Consider the following 18,178-nt stretch of genomic DNA (forward strand, 5'->3'; position numbering starts at 1 on the left):
ACGAGGACACCATGTCTCAAAAATGCCACCCATGTAAAGGCGACAGTAGAGATCTGAGACCAAGCAAGTTCTAGCTGGGGCTGCCAAGAGAAGAGCCATGCAGGCACTGACCCAGGAGACCGAGGGGAAACTCCCTTCTCCCCCACTTCTCCCAGAGCAAGCACCCATCGCACCTCAGTGCGCATCTCACCACCACCTTCCTGATGGCTTCAAGTAGTCTAACTGTTGTTAACTACTCTTTTCTTTTCAATTCCATGGGCTTCTCATTTTGATCTGTATCTCATTACCCTGATGAGTAGCAAATGGATCCAGACAGCTTCAAGTTCATGAAGCTAGTATGATCCAATGAGGGGGATTTTTTTTCTGGAGAACCTATGTTTCTCTAGGACATTGATCAGGCCCCTAAACTCACTACCTGAGGTGACAGGATGCAAGGGTAGTCCTGGAGGTGTTCAAGGCCAGGCTGGATGAGGCTCTGAGCAACCTGGGCTGGTGGGAGGCATTCCAGGCCAGGGCAGGGGGGCGGAACTAGATGATCTTTAAGGCCCCTTCCAACCCAAACCATTCTATGATGCTATGATTCTATGATGCTAAATGGTACAGTGAGGTTCCCACCGTGCTGGGAACTGGAGGTGTGCAGAGCCCCTTGCTTTTGCTGTGGGAATGACAGAGTCAAGCTTTGCTGGCCGAACTGCCCCCATCCAAGAGCTGTCCCCAGCACAGCAGGCAAAAAACCACAGGCAGTAATCACTCTTTTAAACAACATTCTGCTTAAAACTTACCTCTTGCTTGTGGGATTTATCCTGCTGGTGAATCCCGTTAGCAGACCCAGAATTTCCAACAGTCTGCAACAGAGAACAGGCAACACTGAAGAGGGACACAGAGCCTAGGGGTTTTGCCTGCAAGCACTGAGATTTGGCAAGACTGCCATCTCCCTTCCTTAGCAGCCCACTCCACAGAAGGAAAGGAGAATGCAAAAATCCCACCCCACTTCTGGCAAGAAGCTTCCTGCCCTCTGCACCCTGGCCCTATCCCCACATCCCAGATTGCATCCTTCCCAGCTACAAAACATCCCCCAAGTTCCTTACGGACACAGACCCGCTCTTCACTTCTGACTCTTAAATCCCGATAAACAAACTCTCCGCCAAGGGCAGCGTTAGCTGCAGAACACGGCACAGTGAACAGGACATTTGCCATTCCCCATTTCCCGTCTCTGGGGACAAGTCTGGCAGCCAGGATGGGCTGTTCTATCTTTAGAAAGCACAAGAACTTTGAAAAATTTATAATGTTTCTTTAGCAGGGATAATACGGAGCCCTTCAGCTTCAAAATGACAGCACAAGCGGCACAAACGAGAGAAGAAAGCTGCAGCCTGAAGTCACAGTATGCCAGATGTCAGTTGCTTGGGTCTTGGTGATCAGATTCACAGCTGCTGGTGAATTGCTGATGGCAGCAAAACCAGATATTATGGGGAGAAAAGACTGCAAGGTTTAAACCCCATCATTAGAGGAGTCCCAGCTCCTCAGCTTCCGTTCTCACTGCGACCGTGAAGGTACATAATCAACCCTATGGGACAGAGGTTTAGTTTGGGCAGACAACAGGGAGATTCAAACTGAGCTCTGCTTTGAGAGCCCAAGCTGTTTGCCAGGCAGCGAGTCCTACCTGGATGGATGGCCAGAATAGTGCTGCTGTAGTGACCCGGCTTTGGGTCTGCACCCACAGCCACAGGTCAGTCAGAGCTGACACGAGGCACTATACCCTACCTGCAGCACACCCCATCTGTGCACTAAGCCGCTATCCGATACCACAAATTAGTTTTGAAATTTGGCCTCAGTACATCCCCATGACAAGTGGTGTCATTCATTTGAAATCAAATAAAAAAAGCTCCCAGAGCAATCACTGCAAATTCTCCAAAAAAATGCCCACGTGCCAAATCCTTCTAATTTCCTGCAAAGCTGCAAGATCAGGGTCTCCCAAGACATGGAGAAGGTAAAGATCCTCTTCCTCTATTTCAGAACAGATTCAGGCGTGGAACCATCAAAGTAGCAATTACTTGACAATGAGACGAAGCCAGAGTGCCATGAGGCTCCCCCAGCTCCTGCACCTCCTCGTCTAAGAGCAAGGCCAGCCATGCACACCGCAGGCTGCAGAGCGCGGTGGCTGACGAAGCCTGCGAAGGGAGAGCAGCAGCTTGCGGTAATTAGAGATTTCCTTCTGCAGCGCGCTGCAAGTGAAGGCTTTGCAGACAAAGGGAGAGCGATGCCAAGGCAGATCCCTGGGCAACAGCTGCCGCTGTCAGAGAGGAGAGGGAGGTCAGAAGGCAGTGCAGAGTGGGTTGCAGCAGAAATGTGGCTTCTGGGGAAGAACCATCAATTCCCTATTGCACCAAGATCTCTTTAGGCCAACAACATCCTCAGGCTCAGCCTGAAAGCCCCTGGTTAACAACTCTCCTTCACAAGGAGAGGGATGAACAGATATCATACCGAAACTAGGGAGCTTTGATCCAGACTTCCTTGTAACCAGGCACGTTAAAAATCTGACATCAATAGAAGTTTGAAGCCTAGCTTCCCGCAATAATCCTCCGTCTGTCTCTTAGTACCACGGTTTGTAGTTGAAGGCATAATACTATCTTGTCGTATCTCTAAGATTTCTTAAGCGTGAAAGTATCAAAGTAATACCAGGGATAGATTAGCTGACCTCGTAAGGTCCATTCCAACTCACTTCATGTAAGATTAGTTATTTTCTACAGTTGAGGAAGAAATAATTACCACCTGGAGACAGGAATGCAAAAGGGAAGATTTCCTGTTCTCAAGGGACTTAGCATTAAAGCAAACAGAGAATAACTTTCCCCACCCTCCCATAGCTTACAGCCGATGAGGTTGTCATGATGCGTTTTCATTTGACACACAGCAATTACAGCAGAAGATAAAGTCACTCTGGAGGCACCGACAGGATTATAGTACGTCTTGGACTGCCACAAACTTGTCATCACAACTGCAGCTGTCCTGTCTGGTGCTGGCAGACGGCCGCTGCCGCTGCACTGCGGGATATGAAGAGAGTGTCTGCAACACACAGATGCTCAGCTGAGCCAGCAGAGCTTTCAGGGCTGCGGTTTTTGCCATGCACCCTCCTCCTGACTGCCTCCCTGCAAGTACTAGTGCACTGCAAACAGCCATTTGGTGTGTCTGCAAACTGTGCAGAAGAAAATGTCACAGGAGGAGAAGACTTGACACCCCCAGATTACCTACCACAACATATCTGCACCTGCATCAGGGAAAACAAGCTCTCTGCCCATTCTCCCGTGCCCAGGGGCTTGTTCTGTACTATCCTAAGGTATCTGCTTGAATGTGAACTGTAGCTCATTACTGCGATACTGAGACATTTTTCAGTTAAGAATTTAAATGAGCGAGGACAAGAGAAGCACTGGTGGCTCTGAAAGCCATGACCTGTTTGCAGACACAAGAGAAAATACAGCTATAACAGTAAAAAAAGGACATGAAGCACAAAGCTTGGCACAAGGGGCAGGTCGCTTCACAAGGAGGAATCAGTCAGGGCGGAGACACCACAGGTACAAGACAGAAAAAGCCAAATGTGCAGAGTCAAGTTATTTGCAGCCTTCAATTTCACACAGAAGGCTGCAACACAAACAACGGAACCAGTTTTGCCTTTTTGAGAAGAAACAAGGAAAGATCTAAGGACGTTGGGAAGAGAAGATAGCAACTGGAATGGGAACATTCATAGCCCATTAGCAAACCCAAATCAGATACAGAGATGTCTCCAGGAACTGGTTAGAGAAATGGAAAACATTTTCCCAGTCACTTCCAAAGCTTCTGCTATGGACTGCAAGGAAATAAACCTCTCAAAGGACAGGGATGGCAGAAACCCTCAACTTTAATATTATACAGTTCCTGTACGCGAGTATATGCAGCCACACATCACTTCTCTGTTCTCTCTTGTACACGTAGAGAACAGTTATTCGTGCTGCAACCTTCCCCAAAACACCACATTCAGCAACCAATCTCTTGCAGAGCACAAAAGGACCTGTAATTACCAACTAGCGAGGCTTTTCTTAGGTTTAACGTACCTGTGTTTTTTCAGAGGAGAGCCTCATCGCTTCCATGAGCTTCTCCATCTGGTGGCCCTGCTCCAGCGCGTTGCGTAGCACATCCTCCGTGCTGACGAGTCGGTGCTGCAGCCGGATCACTTCCGACTCTGACGAGGGGTCGATAAGGGAGTACCGCCTCTGATCCGTTACAGACTTTTCCTTGTCCTTATACAGCAAACAATAGAAAAATAGGAGCATGTTAGATTAAAACCACTAATTACAGACACTAAGCAAAGTAGAAATCCACAGTAACTCATATAACCGTGTTTTGATTTCAACAGTAGATGGGGTCAGAGCACAACTCCGAAGGAAACCCTATCGAATGCAACCAGCAGCAGCTCTAATTTGTTCCCAGCCGAGTTCCAATAAATTATTCACATTTCAACCACTGGAGGACACTGAAGTACACAGGAATTAGAGCACATTGCTTAGGCCTAGATCAGAAAATGTGTAAAACAATGTGGGGTAGCTGACCGACCTTCAGTTTCTCCTACAGATTTTAGCCCTATTTAACCATGGATCTAAAACCAGTGGGAACAGGGAAATACTGGAGAAGGACAGATGGAACATTTTTGCTGCTTAATGAGGTGCTGCTAAGCCAGGCCACAGCTCACAGGCGCTGTCAAGGAAGTTCCCATCAGATGCTCAGTAGCACAAAAGAAAGCACAAAGACTCAGAGTAAGGGTGAAGGGCTAGAACCACCCCCACGAGCAGCACAGAGCCCTCCAGCCCCCAGGCCAAGGCCAGGAGGGGTTTTGATGCCCTCACCAGCACAACTAGTTTCTCTCGCAGCCCCTTGATGTCATCCTTGAGCTTCTGTTCCTTCAGCCGCCACTCGGCTTTGTGCACCTCCCGGCTCAGGTCCCGCTCTGGCCCAGGGGAGTGCCGGTTCGCCTCCAGTAATAAGGCTCTCAGCTCATTCAGGCTCCTGGAAGAAGCAGCACGAAGAGGTGAAGACCCTTCCAGAGCCCCCACACCACTGCAGTCCTGCCATGCTCCCTCCCACCTTTGTTACAGATCCAAAGAAAGGCCAGCGAGAAAACCTGACGCATCTCCCACCACTTTGGGGGCTTCAGCTCTCCTGTCCTCCCCACTGCACCAGCTGTAAAGAGACTGGGACCTGGACTGGGCACCAGCTTAGCTGGCTTGTAGATGACTGCATTCAGCATCTACACGGGCACCGAGCTGTCTTGCAGCTCCTAGCAAGCAGTGAAAGGGCCGTCAGTCCCTTTGATAATTCACCGCCCCTAATTTTAACCCAATGCCCACACGGGCATCTCTAACAAACAGGAGAGCTGGGGCTGGACTTCAACAGTTTAACCTTCAGATTTCTTTTGGTGATAAATTACAGCACCCTGAACAAACATGAACACGCAGCCAGCCCCCTGTCCCCAGCTCCGTCCTTCAGACCTGCAGACTGACCTTTCCTTCTTGAGTAGCTCCTGGCTAATCAGGACCAGTTGCCCGGAAGCATCGTGTGTTTTCTTGGTCAAGGCTTCCAGTTCGCTTTCCAACCTCTTCTTTTCTTTCAACACCGAATCGGCCTTCTTTTCTGCTGTTTTGCATTTATTTTCCAAAGCTAGGAGAAGCAGAGGATACAGGGGAAAGAAAGGTCACTTAGTCCTTTGCTTACATTCCTGCTTTTTGACTTTACCCAATTCCCACTCCTAACAGCACAGGTCTGATTAGCTCTGGATCATCCTCTGTTTAAGGGGAGATCTCGGAAACAACACACCCAGCTCTATTTATTTCTGCTTCTTTCAGCTTTTGACATGCAATGAGCCCCAAACCCCCTTTCTCACAGGATACAAATACCTTCTGCAGGGTTTGTATTCACCTCCTGAAGAGAGACCAGAACTCCTGAAGAAATTTTTACAACAATGTCCACTGACAGGCAGTGTCATGTTTTATCATAGGAATCATAGAATGTGTTGGGTTGGAAGGGACCTCTAAAGGCCATCCAGTCCAACCCCCTGCAGTCAGCAGGGACATCTTTAACCAGATCAGGTTGCTCAGAGCCTCATCCAGCCTGGCCTTGAATGTCTCCAGGGATGGGGCCTCCACCACCTCCCTGGGCAACCTGGGCCAGTGTCTGACCACCCTCAGTGTACAGAACTTCTTCCTAATGTCTCATCTAAACCTGCCCTGCTCTAGTTTAAAGCCATTGCCCCGCGTCTTATCGCCACCTGTCCCTTGCAGCACCTGGGCCCTTGTTTAACACCAGTACAGAGGAGGAGCAGGGAAACACCTAGTTCCCACCAGCACTGGATTAGGGAAACTTACCACTTACTTGGGCCCTTAGAGTTTCAGTCTGGGACACCAGCGATGACACCTCTTTGTCTCTTTTACTCAGCTTGTCTTGGAGGTCTGTGGGTGAACGAAAAGACAAGACAAAGATTAGAAGCTTGGAAAATGCTTTGTGCAAATCAGGAAGGTACTGAGTGTGCAGCATGGGTCGGGGTGTGACAGGGGCACGGTTGTGGTACCCTCTGTCGGCAGCAGGAGACAGACATGGGTGTTTTCTCACTGCATCTCACCACCATCCAGATATTAGGAGGCAGGATACATAGCTGGGAAGCCATATCACGCAGGTTTAAGAAAGCAACCACAAGCGGAGGAAAAAAAAAAGAATAAAACATTAATAAAAACCACAGACAGGAACTTTCAGCACATTTCTTTGTGTTACCTCCTACACCGGAAGGCAGAAACAGTTTTAAAAGATGTGTCTTCTGGAAACGTTTTCTGCATTTCCACACTTGGAGAGGCAGATCTGAAGTGCGATGCTTTTGTGGCTCAAGCCTGAACTAGTTGTTTTTAGTACTTCTTACATATGGCTTATCCGGTGTAGAAACGTGCACGTGGGCTGAGCAGCCTTTTAAGAGCAGTGGCTGCTGGACCTAGTTATGTGATGCACTCCCAGGGCAGGAATTACCTGTCAGTCAGCATATGATTTGGCATAGCATATATATATATTTTATATATATATAAAATTTTTTATATATATAAAATCCTGTACCTGCAAAGACAGTGATGAGGCTGATGACAGTGCCTAGCTAGCACTAAGGGCAGGTGGGAATAGGACAAACACCACTGAATCCAAACAGCTTGAGGAACACTCAAACTAAAGTAAGGTTCTATTAAGCAAAGTTTAAGGCTGCAAAATCCCCCATAACCTCCGTTTAGATGGCTACCTCCTCAGCAGGACTTTAACAAGGGCTTTGCAGAGAACAGAGTCCTTAGAGGTGAGCGAGAAAAAGCTATGCTACCATAAGCCAAATGCCATTTGAAGTGAGACAAGCTGGTTCTTTAGAGATCACCTTTGTGATCTACACTGACGAGGCTTTTCTAAGAGAAAAAAATAACCTTAAGGAAGAATGAAGAAAAACGAGTCTCCTGGGAACAAGCAAGGGAAGACACAATCTGGAAGCACCTTACGTGTCTTGGAACAGCCCTGAATCCTTCACAGACACCCAAAAGCATATGCCACGCGCAGCGATGTGGTAGGACATGGCTCCCAACAGAGGCCATCTGGGCCATCCAGCTCCAATCTTGCCCGTCCTGCTGTTGCTCAGATGCCGGGTTACAGCTTCCCCTCTTTGCGAAGAGGCTGAATGCAATTCAGTTTCCAAACTACATTATACAAATTTTCTGAGTGCATAAATTCTGCATTTTGTTAAAAGGATGCATTTGATTTATAGTAATTATATAGTATATAAATATATAGTAATTATATAGTAATTAATACAAAAAGTAACCCCCATTATCTTAAGCCAATCACATCAATACTACCATTAGCAATTCCCTCCTAGCAACGAATTACATTCAGCGTCTGCATTTCACCTGCTGTAAAATCAGTGATGGGATGGAAGCGTGCCCATTTCCCCAGATCTGTCTCCAGCCTGCACCATCTGCATGGCGAGTGTGTAACCCAAGAGTGAAAACATCCACCCCTGCCTTTGCTCAGCTAGGTTAGAGAAAGAAAAAAAAGCCGGACAACAAACACCATCCAGCAAAATCGGAGAGATGAAATGGCTTCCTAAGCCCTTTCCACACAGCCGTCCCTGCAAGAGCAGAAAGTCAGAGAAAAGGAAGACGCACGAGTCACTAGAACAGGGTGCTCCAAGACAAAACGATAAACTTTCATACCTTCCATAGTCTGCTTCATCTTTATCTTTTCTTCTGAAATATCATTAGTTTCAATCATCTGAAATAAATGTAATATATGAGATGTAAAACAGGCGTTTATCTGAAGATGAAAGCAAAGTTAACAACCAAAGCCCCATCCAAAGCAGAAGTGTATCCGGTACTCAAGTTTGGATGTTTTACATCCTTCCCGAGAGGACAACACGGGCTTTTGAGGAGTCAGTTCTATAGTTGGGCACTACTGAAGGCTAACGGGTACCATCTGGGAGTGTCTACACACAACGGGCAGCTGAGCACAATGGTGAGAGTCACCCATGAGGGAAAAGACACCGGGCTTTCCCTGTAAGCTCTGGTTCCAGCTGTCTCACACCCAGAGTTTGTGCAGGGCGACTCCTTCGGACCAGTCTCCTGTGGCCAACCATGGCAAATACTCAGGTGCAAATGCTCTTTAGCATTCAACTTGGGACCTAGACGACAACAAGTTCCTCAACTTCTGAAGAATCTAACTGTGCCCAAATTTACAAAAACAGTAATAAAACATTGATAAAATAATAATTATTAAAGAATTAATACATTAATTAAAAATAATAAAAAGCAAATGCTGGTCTCTGTAGAGGATTCTGCCTTTTCCCCATCTGTTGTCTATATTGCAACGAAGAGCGTAAAGCCAGCAACCACACAGCTCATGGCCAAGCTTTCCATCGCAGAAGCCACTATTCAGCCCTTCAAGCCTCTTCACATCCAGCAGCCTCTGGTGGGCTGCTGTGGCCACCACCACTGAAAGCCCCGAAGTCAGTCCCCGAGGGCTTGAGTGGGCTGCAGGATGCCGCTAAGAGAAGCGGGAGCACACCCAAAGGGGAAATACGCTGCCTGATATACTTTTGGTACAGAAAAAGTATGTAACTGCTCTTTGGAAGCACAGCTGTGGTTCTCCCTTGAAGGTCTAGGAAAGATAGCACCATTCGTAGTCACAAGACATCTGTTTGTTTGAAGTATTTGGATAGTTAATACTGCAGCCACATTAAATCAGCTAAGACATTTTAAAATAGAATTTGTCCTACGACACTCAGAGGCTTTCACCCATGCATTTCTTCCCACATTTTCCTGATTTTAATCAATACATAGTTAAAATAATTATTTCAAGACTCCCTGGTTCTAATCCAATATCGATGTCCCCCAAAGCCCTCACTTATTTAAAGGGCTCTGGAACAACCCTCCAGCTTCTTTTACATTCATTCCTGTTTGAATATTGGCTATAACATGTGACATGTTGTAATAACAACCCCCTTTTCCCAGGGCCCTGGCTGTACTTATTGTTCACGACTGTCCTTACTAGACGAAACATGTCGAGCAGCCCTTGAAACACCATTAATGCTGTAGATTCCTTCTTGGGCTTTTGCCTCTCCTGCCCAGTTGAGCGTGTCTTTTTGCAGGCATGAAGCCCTGACTTGGCCAACAGTAATTCATGGGCTAGAGTTCGCTGCCTAGAGGTGCAATGGGTTTCACCCCGATCTCCATGGGGCTGGTCACATTGACAAATTAAACATAGGCATTGTATTCACTTCACTGGCACCTCACTCTGGAACAGGGACTATATTGCCAGTGACAGATTTCAAATGAGTATTCTTAAAAGGTGCATATTTCATGGCTTATTTTTATTTTCTGCATCTCCATGGGGACAAGTTGTAAGTTGGCTTTTTGCTCATTTCTCATGGAAAATCCAAACACAAACAGGGGTCCAGCCTAGAGCCACGAGTAGCAATCTCTGCCCTCACCCTACTGCAAACACCGCGTGCCGCACCATGAAGGCAGGACGGCATTCTGTCACAAGTAGTCAAAAAAATGAAGATTATGTAAAAAGACACAAAGGCCACAGAAAATTGACCTCTTTGTATTACTGCTGGTTTTATTCTAGCCTTCCCTGGGAGGCTCAGGACGCGCATTCAGTCAGGCATTTTATTTGCCCAGCCTGGTGCCATCCTGACTGTTGAAAGCAGCTCTTCCACTACAATCCTCAACGTCATCATTTCCCTGTCTCTCTCGTATTCGCTGCGAAGCCTCCCCACTGCCTCTGCCGCATTGCTGACCCACACACCCACACCTCCCGCTCAATTCCACCAGCTCAGCCCCCTAGCTGAGGCTCTCAAACCACGCTCCACATGCTCTGTCTCAGCGTGGGCAACGACTCCTCTTCCACCCTGTCCCTCCACCTACCCCCAAAGGGCCTCACTCAATAATACACTACGGCTGTTGCAGCTCCTTGGAGGACAACAGCTGTATTGGAGAAATGATGCTTTTCCAGCTAAGAACATTCTGCTTGCTCAGGATGAGAGCCCACCCTGACAAACCACGACAGCCCTATTCTGCTGCCACAGCACTCATCTGCCTTCAAGCCCAGATGTAGCCCACTTGCTTCTCTTGACTCTTATTTCCTCTAATTGTGCCATTGTAGTGGCTTTCAAGGGTGGGAAGACACCTTCAGCATGGAGATGCCGAGTCGGAAAAGCACTATCAATGGAAAGTAAAAACATCCGAATACTTTGAGGCATAACAGCCTCAGAAAACTGCACAAGGCGGCAGCTGAGGGCTACTCCTAGGAAAGGTAACTAACAGTGACGATAAACAAGCAAAACGCCCCAGAAGTCATACATTTGCGTGCTGAGAAGGATGCAGGGCCTCCATGGACTGCAGCTTGTTCTCTAAGACAAGCACTTTTTCCTGCAATCTGTGGATCTCCTGTTTGCTCTGGGCTTCTGTTTTCTGTAACGTTTCATAGTCCAACATCTTCTTCTCAGCCAAAGAAATCTGCTCTTTCAAGAAAGCTATCGCTTGTGTTTGATCTGTGTATTCACTGTGAAGTTTCTCCAGTTCATGCACCCTCAGCTCAGCATCTCGACACTTGTCCTTCACATCTTGGAGCTCAAGAAGGTGCTGATTGCTTTTCGTTTCCAGTTGCATTTTCCAGTTGCTGTTGCTTTTTTCTACTTCATCCACAGCCTCCTGCAACTTCAGTTTGAGACTCTCTTTCTCCTTTATATGAACAGCCGTCTCAATGTCATGCTTGGCTTTCAGGTTCTCCAACTCAAGCTGGTGCTCCATCTTTATACTCTCCACCACTGCCTTCAGTTCCACGATCTCCTTGTGCTGGGTGTCGGGGCCTGTATTTAAAGTGGCCTTCAGATCCTCCAGAGACTTCTGGTGGTCAGAAGCTAACGTGTCCAACTTGGACTTCCAGTTGTCCATGAGCCCCATGTTCTCATTAGTGGCTTGCTGAACTTTATGCTTTAGGTCAACGATTTCCTGTGAGTACTTCTCATTGACAGACTTCAGCTTCTCCATCTCCTGCTGGTACTTCTTTAATGTCTTCTCGTACTTCTCCTTTAGCTGGCTGCTCTCCTTCTGATGCTCCTTGTTGGCAGACAGCAGCTGATCTCGTAGACGAAGGGCCTCTGACTGCAAGCCGAGGTTATGCTCGGGGGTCGCTGCTTGGTGAGAGCTCCGGAGGCACTGCCGAAGCTCATCCACCTCGCTGCGCATGAGGCTCAGCTCCTCCTCCAGCTGCAGGATTCTGGACTTCTCTGCTACCGTGGTTAACTGCAACACGACAGAGAAGACAAAGTCAGTTCCCACCTCTCATCGCTGCATCCTGCCTTTTAGCACGTGCGCTCCAGTGGAAGTAAATCCAAAGTACATTAGTCAAAGTTCAAATAAACAGGAAAAGAATACCCAGCGCCCTCCAATCTGAGTACAGTTTTGCACCAGGGTAACCGTCACCAGTAACTCTAACAGTTATTACGTCTTTGTGCCAATTGCAATTTGTTTTTTCTAATACGAACCTCTCGTTTTCCACAGGGAAACACACATCTTCGAAACAACCCTCAAAATTCGCTGGAGAGCAACAGTGGTTTATGAAAAATAATGTCCTGAAAGGGCATTATATTTCCAGAGTAGGCATCTTGCCAGGTGATGCACAGAGGAAGTGTGACTGCACATGCAGGAATGCCGCAGGCATTCAAACCAGCATTAAGCACATCATGTTTCCTTTATTGCTCAGCAATCCTCTGCCTACAGACCTCTCCTCTGCATGGCAATTTGTTTACCCTGGTGTAAAAAGGAAAAGGGATTTTTACACGAGTAACCGTTAGAGTTTATTAGCAAAGTAAAAATAACGTAGAAGGCTAGAGGATGCAAAGCAATAAATCTGGCCATGGTTAACATTGAGCATAAGGGCTATGGATCGATGCCTTACGATCGGAATGTAACCTGACAGGGCTGAACTACCTGCTAGTCACAGGGAGTTCGGGGGGCTACACCTATGGGTGGAGAAGAGGAGATTTGACTAGATGAAATATTAGGAAAAGGCAGAAGAAACAAGGAAACCAAGACAAAACACAAGTGATAGATTCCATTTCATTCCAATTGCCATTCCTCCCACTAACCATCAGCCCTGGAGGCTGTGTGGTTTTTATTTTAGGCCGGCGAGGAGGCATTCAAACCATTTGGCCCTTCTGGAGAACCTCCCGTTTGTGTTTTCTACAGCCCCAGCAAATCCACTGGTGAGGAACAAGCTCACTGCGGGCCAGTTTGATGCTTCCCACGCCACACCAGCATGAAAAAGCCCCTCCCGCATCTGACTGCTTTTGGGTTTGGGTGCGCTGTTCATTTGGGCAACCTGTGCTGCTGCAGGCCCAGCCAAGGGTCAGAGCTGGTCCACCAGCACTCACCAGTATCTTCCATTTCAGACGGCAGCTCCCACAGCTGGAGGGAGGACAAAGGGAACGCTGATTGCAACGTTATTTCCCATTACAGCCTGGGGGAGCCTCGAGGCAGAATGAACTGTGCAGCAGGGTGCAGGTGTTATTTGGGCATGTTAATTGAAAGATGAGTTGTGAAGAGCTCATGTGTCAAATGGTGGCATGGGGCAGAGAAGCAAACTCAATCTGAGAAACAAGTCCCCACACAAGAAGCAAAGCTAAAAATTATGTTGTACTACCATTTCCAGGAGGGAGAGCAAAGGAAAAACCAAACAAAATAAATCAGGGAAGCCTAAATCCAAGCCAAAAAACCAATCAACCCCACAAACCAAATGAAAAAAGAAACCCAAAGCAAGGCGTCATGACATCAACGCAGGGGGCAAGCACGCTGTTCTGCAGGCAGGGCAAGAGGGGGTTGATTACCCTGGTGTCCTCTAATTCTCTGAGGAGTTTTTCAGCCTGTGCCTTCTCAAACAGCAGGCTCTGCTCGAGCTCCCGTATTCGGGCATGCTCCAACTGCGTCTGAGTCTGGTCACACATAGGGAAAAAAGAAGAACAGTGGAGATGGGAAAAGGGGAAGGGAGAGAGAGAGAGAAAGGAAAGAGGGAAAAGAGAGGGAAAGAGAAGGCTGCAACATCATCTTCAGTGTACAAGACAAGGAAAGGCAGTTCACAACAGGAGGAGAAAAAAAGATCCAAACAAGCAGGAAAAAATCCAACCAAACAGAAAAAGGTCACTACGGGATTTTACATGGTACTTGGAGTGGCTGCTCACAAGAGAATGGAATCTGTGATGGGAAAACATCCCCCTGCATTAGTGTTTTCCTGCATCAAGACTATACTGAAGACACTTCCTAAAAAGCAAAGCTCCCACCGCTGCAGACCACCAGCACAAGACCTTTGCACCACACTAGAGAGTGCAAAGACCTTGCAGTGATTCTCCGCGCCTCACCCTAGAGGAATCACAAGGTAGGCTGCAAAGAGTTGGAAGTTCCCATCCTCTTTTTGCTCCGGAGGCAGCTTGAACCCTGCACTAGGTGGGGGAAAAACAGCAGGTCATACTGTAGACAGCATGTTGCTAAAACCAAAAATCCACTGCACTGAAAGCAAATCAAGGAAATTTAGATACCAACCTGTCATATAAACCAGTACTTTCGGTTTGAATAGGGCTGCTCTGAATTTCAAAGTGATTTTTGCACGCTAAGACTCTAACAGCCTCGTACCCAAACCAGAACTATATTTTTGTTTGGTTTCGCTTTTTTGTTTTTCAAAGAGATGGGTAAATTAAGCACAAGTTTATGTAACCTGCCAAATCCAGGAGCATCAACTCAGGGCATTGCTTCGGTGCCCTTCGCTTTTAAAGCAGAAGTACCATACAGCTGCACTTGATGGCAAACCTCAGGACTTTACAACGACCACTGTAATATCATGTAAAATTTCCCATAAATAAAAGAGGAGAGGAGACATGGGAAAATGCATACAGACTCTGGCCTTCACATTTTTTTTAGCTTATGAAACCAACATTTTCCTTTGAATTAAACTGGACCTACCAAAAACCAAACAAAACTTATCAGAACTTTTTCTTTTTTAAACACCCCCATTTTCTGCCTTTCGTTTTACATATAATTATTTGCCTCTCCCTCTTTCTATTGGAACCAGTTTTAGGTATTTTCTGCCCTTTCCTACAATAAAGCAAGCTTTGATTAGTTGTGTTCAAACAATGGAAACTGAAGTTTGTAAAAATCCATGTTTTTTCTTATGGCTTGAAAGTTACCATTATATATAAAATTATATATCTATTCATAGATGGTCAAGATCTCAACTGCCAGTATATTCAGACGACTCCGTTATTTTATGTGGTCTGTTTGACCCCTGAAGGAGGAAAAAAAGGTGTGGTCTCAATAACCCAAACATTATCAAAGCCCCCAGATAATACCACTGAAGTGCAAAAGTGGGCATCCTAATACGAAAAATAAAGAAATTTAGTTTTGTACTGAGTGGCTTCTCCCACTCTCTGCAAAGCTCAAGGATGCGCATCTCAAGATGGAGCTCCAGACTTGATTCGATTTCAGGGGATAATTATTCCACTGAAACCAATGATTTTTCCTCAATTTACACTAGCTCAAAAACCCCAAGTGAAACTGCAGCAACAAAAACTTTTGAAGTTACCTTAACCGGTGGCAGCATGTCAGACAGATATCGGCTATCTGAAGATGCTGACCTATTACAAAACTAATCTCTGAATTTCTCAAAGAAACTCTCGCAAGACTCCTGAGGTTGACACTCAGGTTCCCAGCCAAGCTTGCTCAGTATCTACCAATCCTCCTTTTTTCCAAGTCTAGAAAAACATATGAAAATAGAGGAGAAAAATTAATCAGGGAAGAAAGTTAGATCAACTGTTTTACAGTCCTTAAACGTAGCTTCACTGAAGATTCGCATCAATTTTTATTTTATGCAAATTGGTTTGCTTAGCCAGTGTGACTCAGAGCCTCAAATCCAAAGTTTTCCTGCACCTTGAGCAAGTTCAGATCTGAATTTTAGACTTACTTCTTGCTATTAGCCTTAAATTACTATTCACAAATTACAAACTGACTTCCCACTGGTGTTCAAGGTATGAGGTAGGTTCCAGGAGATGAGCATGAGATAGTTCCTTGAAGAGGCTAATATTTCCTACAACAACACAGTCTGCCACCATTAAAAGCCTTTCTTAGAAGGTTTTGTTTTCCTGCAATTATTTTTTGCCTTCCAAAGCACTACGGCACCAGCATTGCCGACCAGGATCAAAAATGGGTTAAATTCACAACTACATTTCAGGGCTAAATCCACAGTTCCTCCTTCTTTATCAGAGTTCCAAAAGCTGGACCCACACCTCCAGGCTTCAGATACATTGATTTCTTTGACCAAAGAGCTTCTAGTTATGCTACCTGACACACTCAACACCCGAGAGTCCCAGCCTTGTTCAAAAACTACATGATATTACGAGAAATACCATGGGATTTAGCCTAGCCCTCAGCAGAAACCCTAGATCCAGGGACCACAGAGGAGATAATCTTTTCTTACCATCGTGACTGTTCCTGGCTGTTAAGTGCAAGATAAACATCCTCCTCTGAGTGCTCAGAAGGCGGCTGTTGGCCAGAGGAGGGGAGGCAGCTGTCACTGGGTTTTGCTTTTGGCATTTGGGTGGTTAGTTGAGCTCTAGCTGGGGACGCCAAGGGCTGTGCTCGCAGCCACTGGTTGACTTTGTTGTGAGTGTACAGGAAGAATATCAGGGATAACCATTTCCCAGGAAGCATACTGCAACGCAAAGCAGCACTTATCCCCCTGATTTCCAATAAGAGATTTTTTTTTTTTTTTTTAAGTGAGTTACTTGCTTCTGGAAATCCTGTCTCCCCCACAAAGCAGGAAGGTGAGAATTAACTCCAGTGGGTCAACCATTCAGTCTGAGCATCCAAATGAGACAGGACAGAATGTAAAAACTGACCACAGCAAAGCCCTCTGATCATGTCTGTGCTGTCACTGCTGTTGGACCCTCAGGAGAACATCCCAGTTCTCTGGATTGCAGGAAACCAAGCTGCTCCATGACTCTTTCCTAAGATTTGTTCTTCTGCACAAACGTGGAAGTGGGGACGGGCCCCTGGCAGCCTGCAAGGAGCTTGGCTACATCCCCATTGCAAAGCAGCTCCTTCCCAGCCCAAACGAAGGTCACATGTACCCTCGGTTTGGGACCTGCAGTCATAGGAGCACTTATGTCACAGCAACTTACCGTCTTCCTAAAACATTGAGGCTTTTTTTAAAAAAAATATATTTAAATATACCTGCTAACTAACCCTGGTTCCAGGCTTAAACACTTAGGCTGGGGCAATTCACTGCTCTCAAAGGGAGTGATGGAGCAATCACCCTTCTCTAAAGCACTGGGGAAACCTATCATCTAGGCTGAGCAATCAACAGAAACCTGATTTTGCACCCACACACTAGGCAGAAACTGCTCTCTTTTAGCAAAGGTCTGCTATCAGCACATTGCTGATTTATACCCTGTCAAACACATAACTCTGCTTCAGCCTCTGGATAAAGAGGAGAGGTTTATGCCAAGAAGGTCAAAGCCATAGCAACATACTCCATTGCCTAGTTTTCCCATTTTCCTGGGCTTTTATTGGTATGACCCACAGTGAAGCACAGGAGCAGGTGCCTTGACATTTCTGGCTGTTACTGACCTCACACTCTAGCTAAAGATAAGGGAAACTCAACCAATTTACACACGGAGAGCAGAGCCTTGCATTCACAGAAACATTTTCTTTTCCTTTCCCCCCCCCAGAGAAAAGCCTCCCACTCAAGTGCAAGCTCCCATCAGTTTGCACAATATTCACTGCAACAGCATCGCTCTGAGCACCAGCCCTTCCCAATGAAAGGGTACCCCAGCGTCAACCCCCGCGCTGGCGGGCAGAGGGCTCCAGGCGAGGATACCGCAGGTCAAACAATACACAGCGTTTCAGCTGGACCAGAACAGCATCTGCCTGGGAGACTGTGCGTGCCAATGAACTGCGACTAACAGGACACTGCAGGGACAGCAACTGAGCAGTCAGATAGTTTCTACAGTGGAAAAACATATGTTGAAACGCATTTAGGTACAGTCAGATTTTAACACGGCTTGGCAACTAATGGTGACTTTTAAAGCCAGGCTGGCTGCGTGTGATTAATTCTAGGCAGCTCCCAGCACTATTAGTCACTGGGCAACATACCAAAGAATAATCTTCACAGTTTATACCACGGCGTTCATGGCAGGTCCAAAACCATCGATATAGAGAAAGCATTGTTTAGAGTTGAGCAAAAGGCAGTAGAAATTACTCAAGTGAGGCCCCGCATGCAATTTCAGGTTTTGACCCCACATTTTGGTAAGGGTGTTAGGAATTACCTCCAGATCCCCCTTCGTGATGGATTCTTCCTCCACACGGAACTGCAAATCCTCCACTTTCCTGGGAAGGGGAGGAGAGACAAATAGCAATCGGTAACACTCAGATCAGCATCCCATTCCTAAGCAGCCACTGCACATGGGCCTCCCCCTGCACAACCAAAGTCTGAGAGGAGACAAATACAGTCAACATTTGTATACAAAGAGCTCAGCAGAAGCTAAACAGCAAGAATCATGGAATGGTTTGGGTTGGAAGGGACCTTAAAGGCCACC

The 18,178-nt window shown here is 46.6% G+C and overlaps 1 protein-coding gene across 4 annotated transcripts in view; it reads right to left on the bottom strand.

The window, feature by feature from the left end:
- CLIP2 (CAP-Gly domain containing linker protein 2) overlaps nucleotides 1-18,178 on the bottom strand; it is an 81,901-nt gene that overhangs the window by 4,252 nt on the left and 59,471 nt on the right. For 2 of the 4 annotated variants that reach the window (XM_074594322.1, XM_074594321.1), the window contains exons 8-16: nucleotides 17,909-17,969; nucleotides 13,424-13,528; nucleotides 10,896-11,840; nucleotides 8,250-8,307; nucleotides 6,387-6,470; nucleotides 5,526-5,682; nucleotides 4,872-5,031; nucleotides 4,083-4,268; nucleotides 783-845 (exon numbers count right to left, since the gene is read on the bottom strand). In XM_074594322.1, the coding sequence (XP_074450423.1) occupies nucleotides 783-845; nucleotides 4,083-4,268; nucleotides 4,872-5,031; nucleotides 5,526-5,682; nucleotides 6,387-6,470; nucleotides 8,250-8,307; nucleotides 10,896-11,840; nucleotides 13,424-13,528; nucleotides 17,909-17,969 (1,819 nt within the window). Of the gene's footprint in view, nucleotides 1-782; nucleotides 846-4,082; nucleotides 4,269-4,871; nucleotides 5,032-5,525; nucleotides 5,683-6,386; nucleotides 6,471-8,249; nucleotides 8,308-10,895; nucleotides 11,841-13,423; nucleotides 13,529-17,908; nucleotides 17,970-18,178 lie in introns of those variants that run through there. The other 2 variants (XM_074594323.1, XR_012588280.1) reach the window with 2 other exon arrangements.

The sequence above is a fragment of the Larus michahellis genome, chromosome 7 (genome assembly GCF_964199755.1).
Source record: "Larus michahellis chromosome 7, bLarMic1.1, whole genome shotgun sequence".
Classification (NCBI taxonomy): Eukaryota; Metazoa; Chordata; class Aves; order Charadriiformes; family Laridae; genus Larus; species Larus michahellis.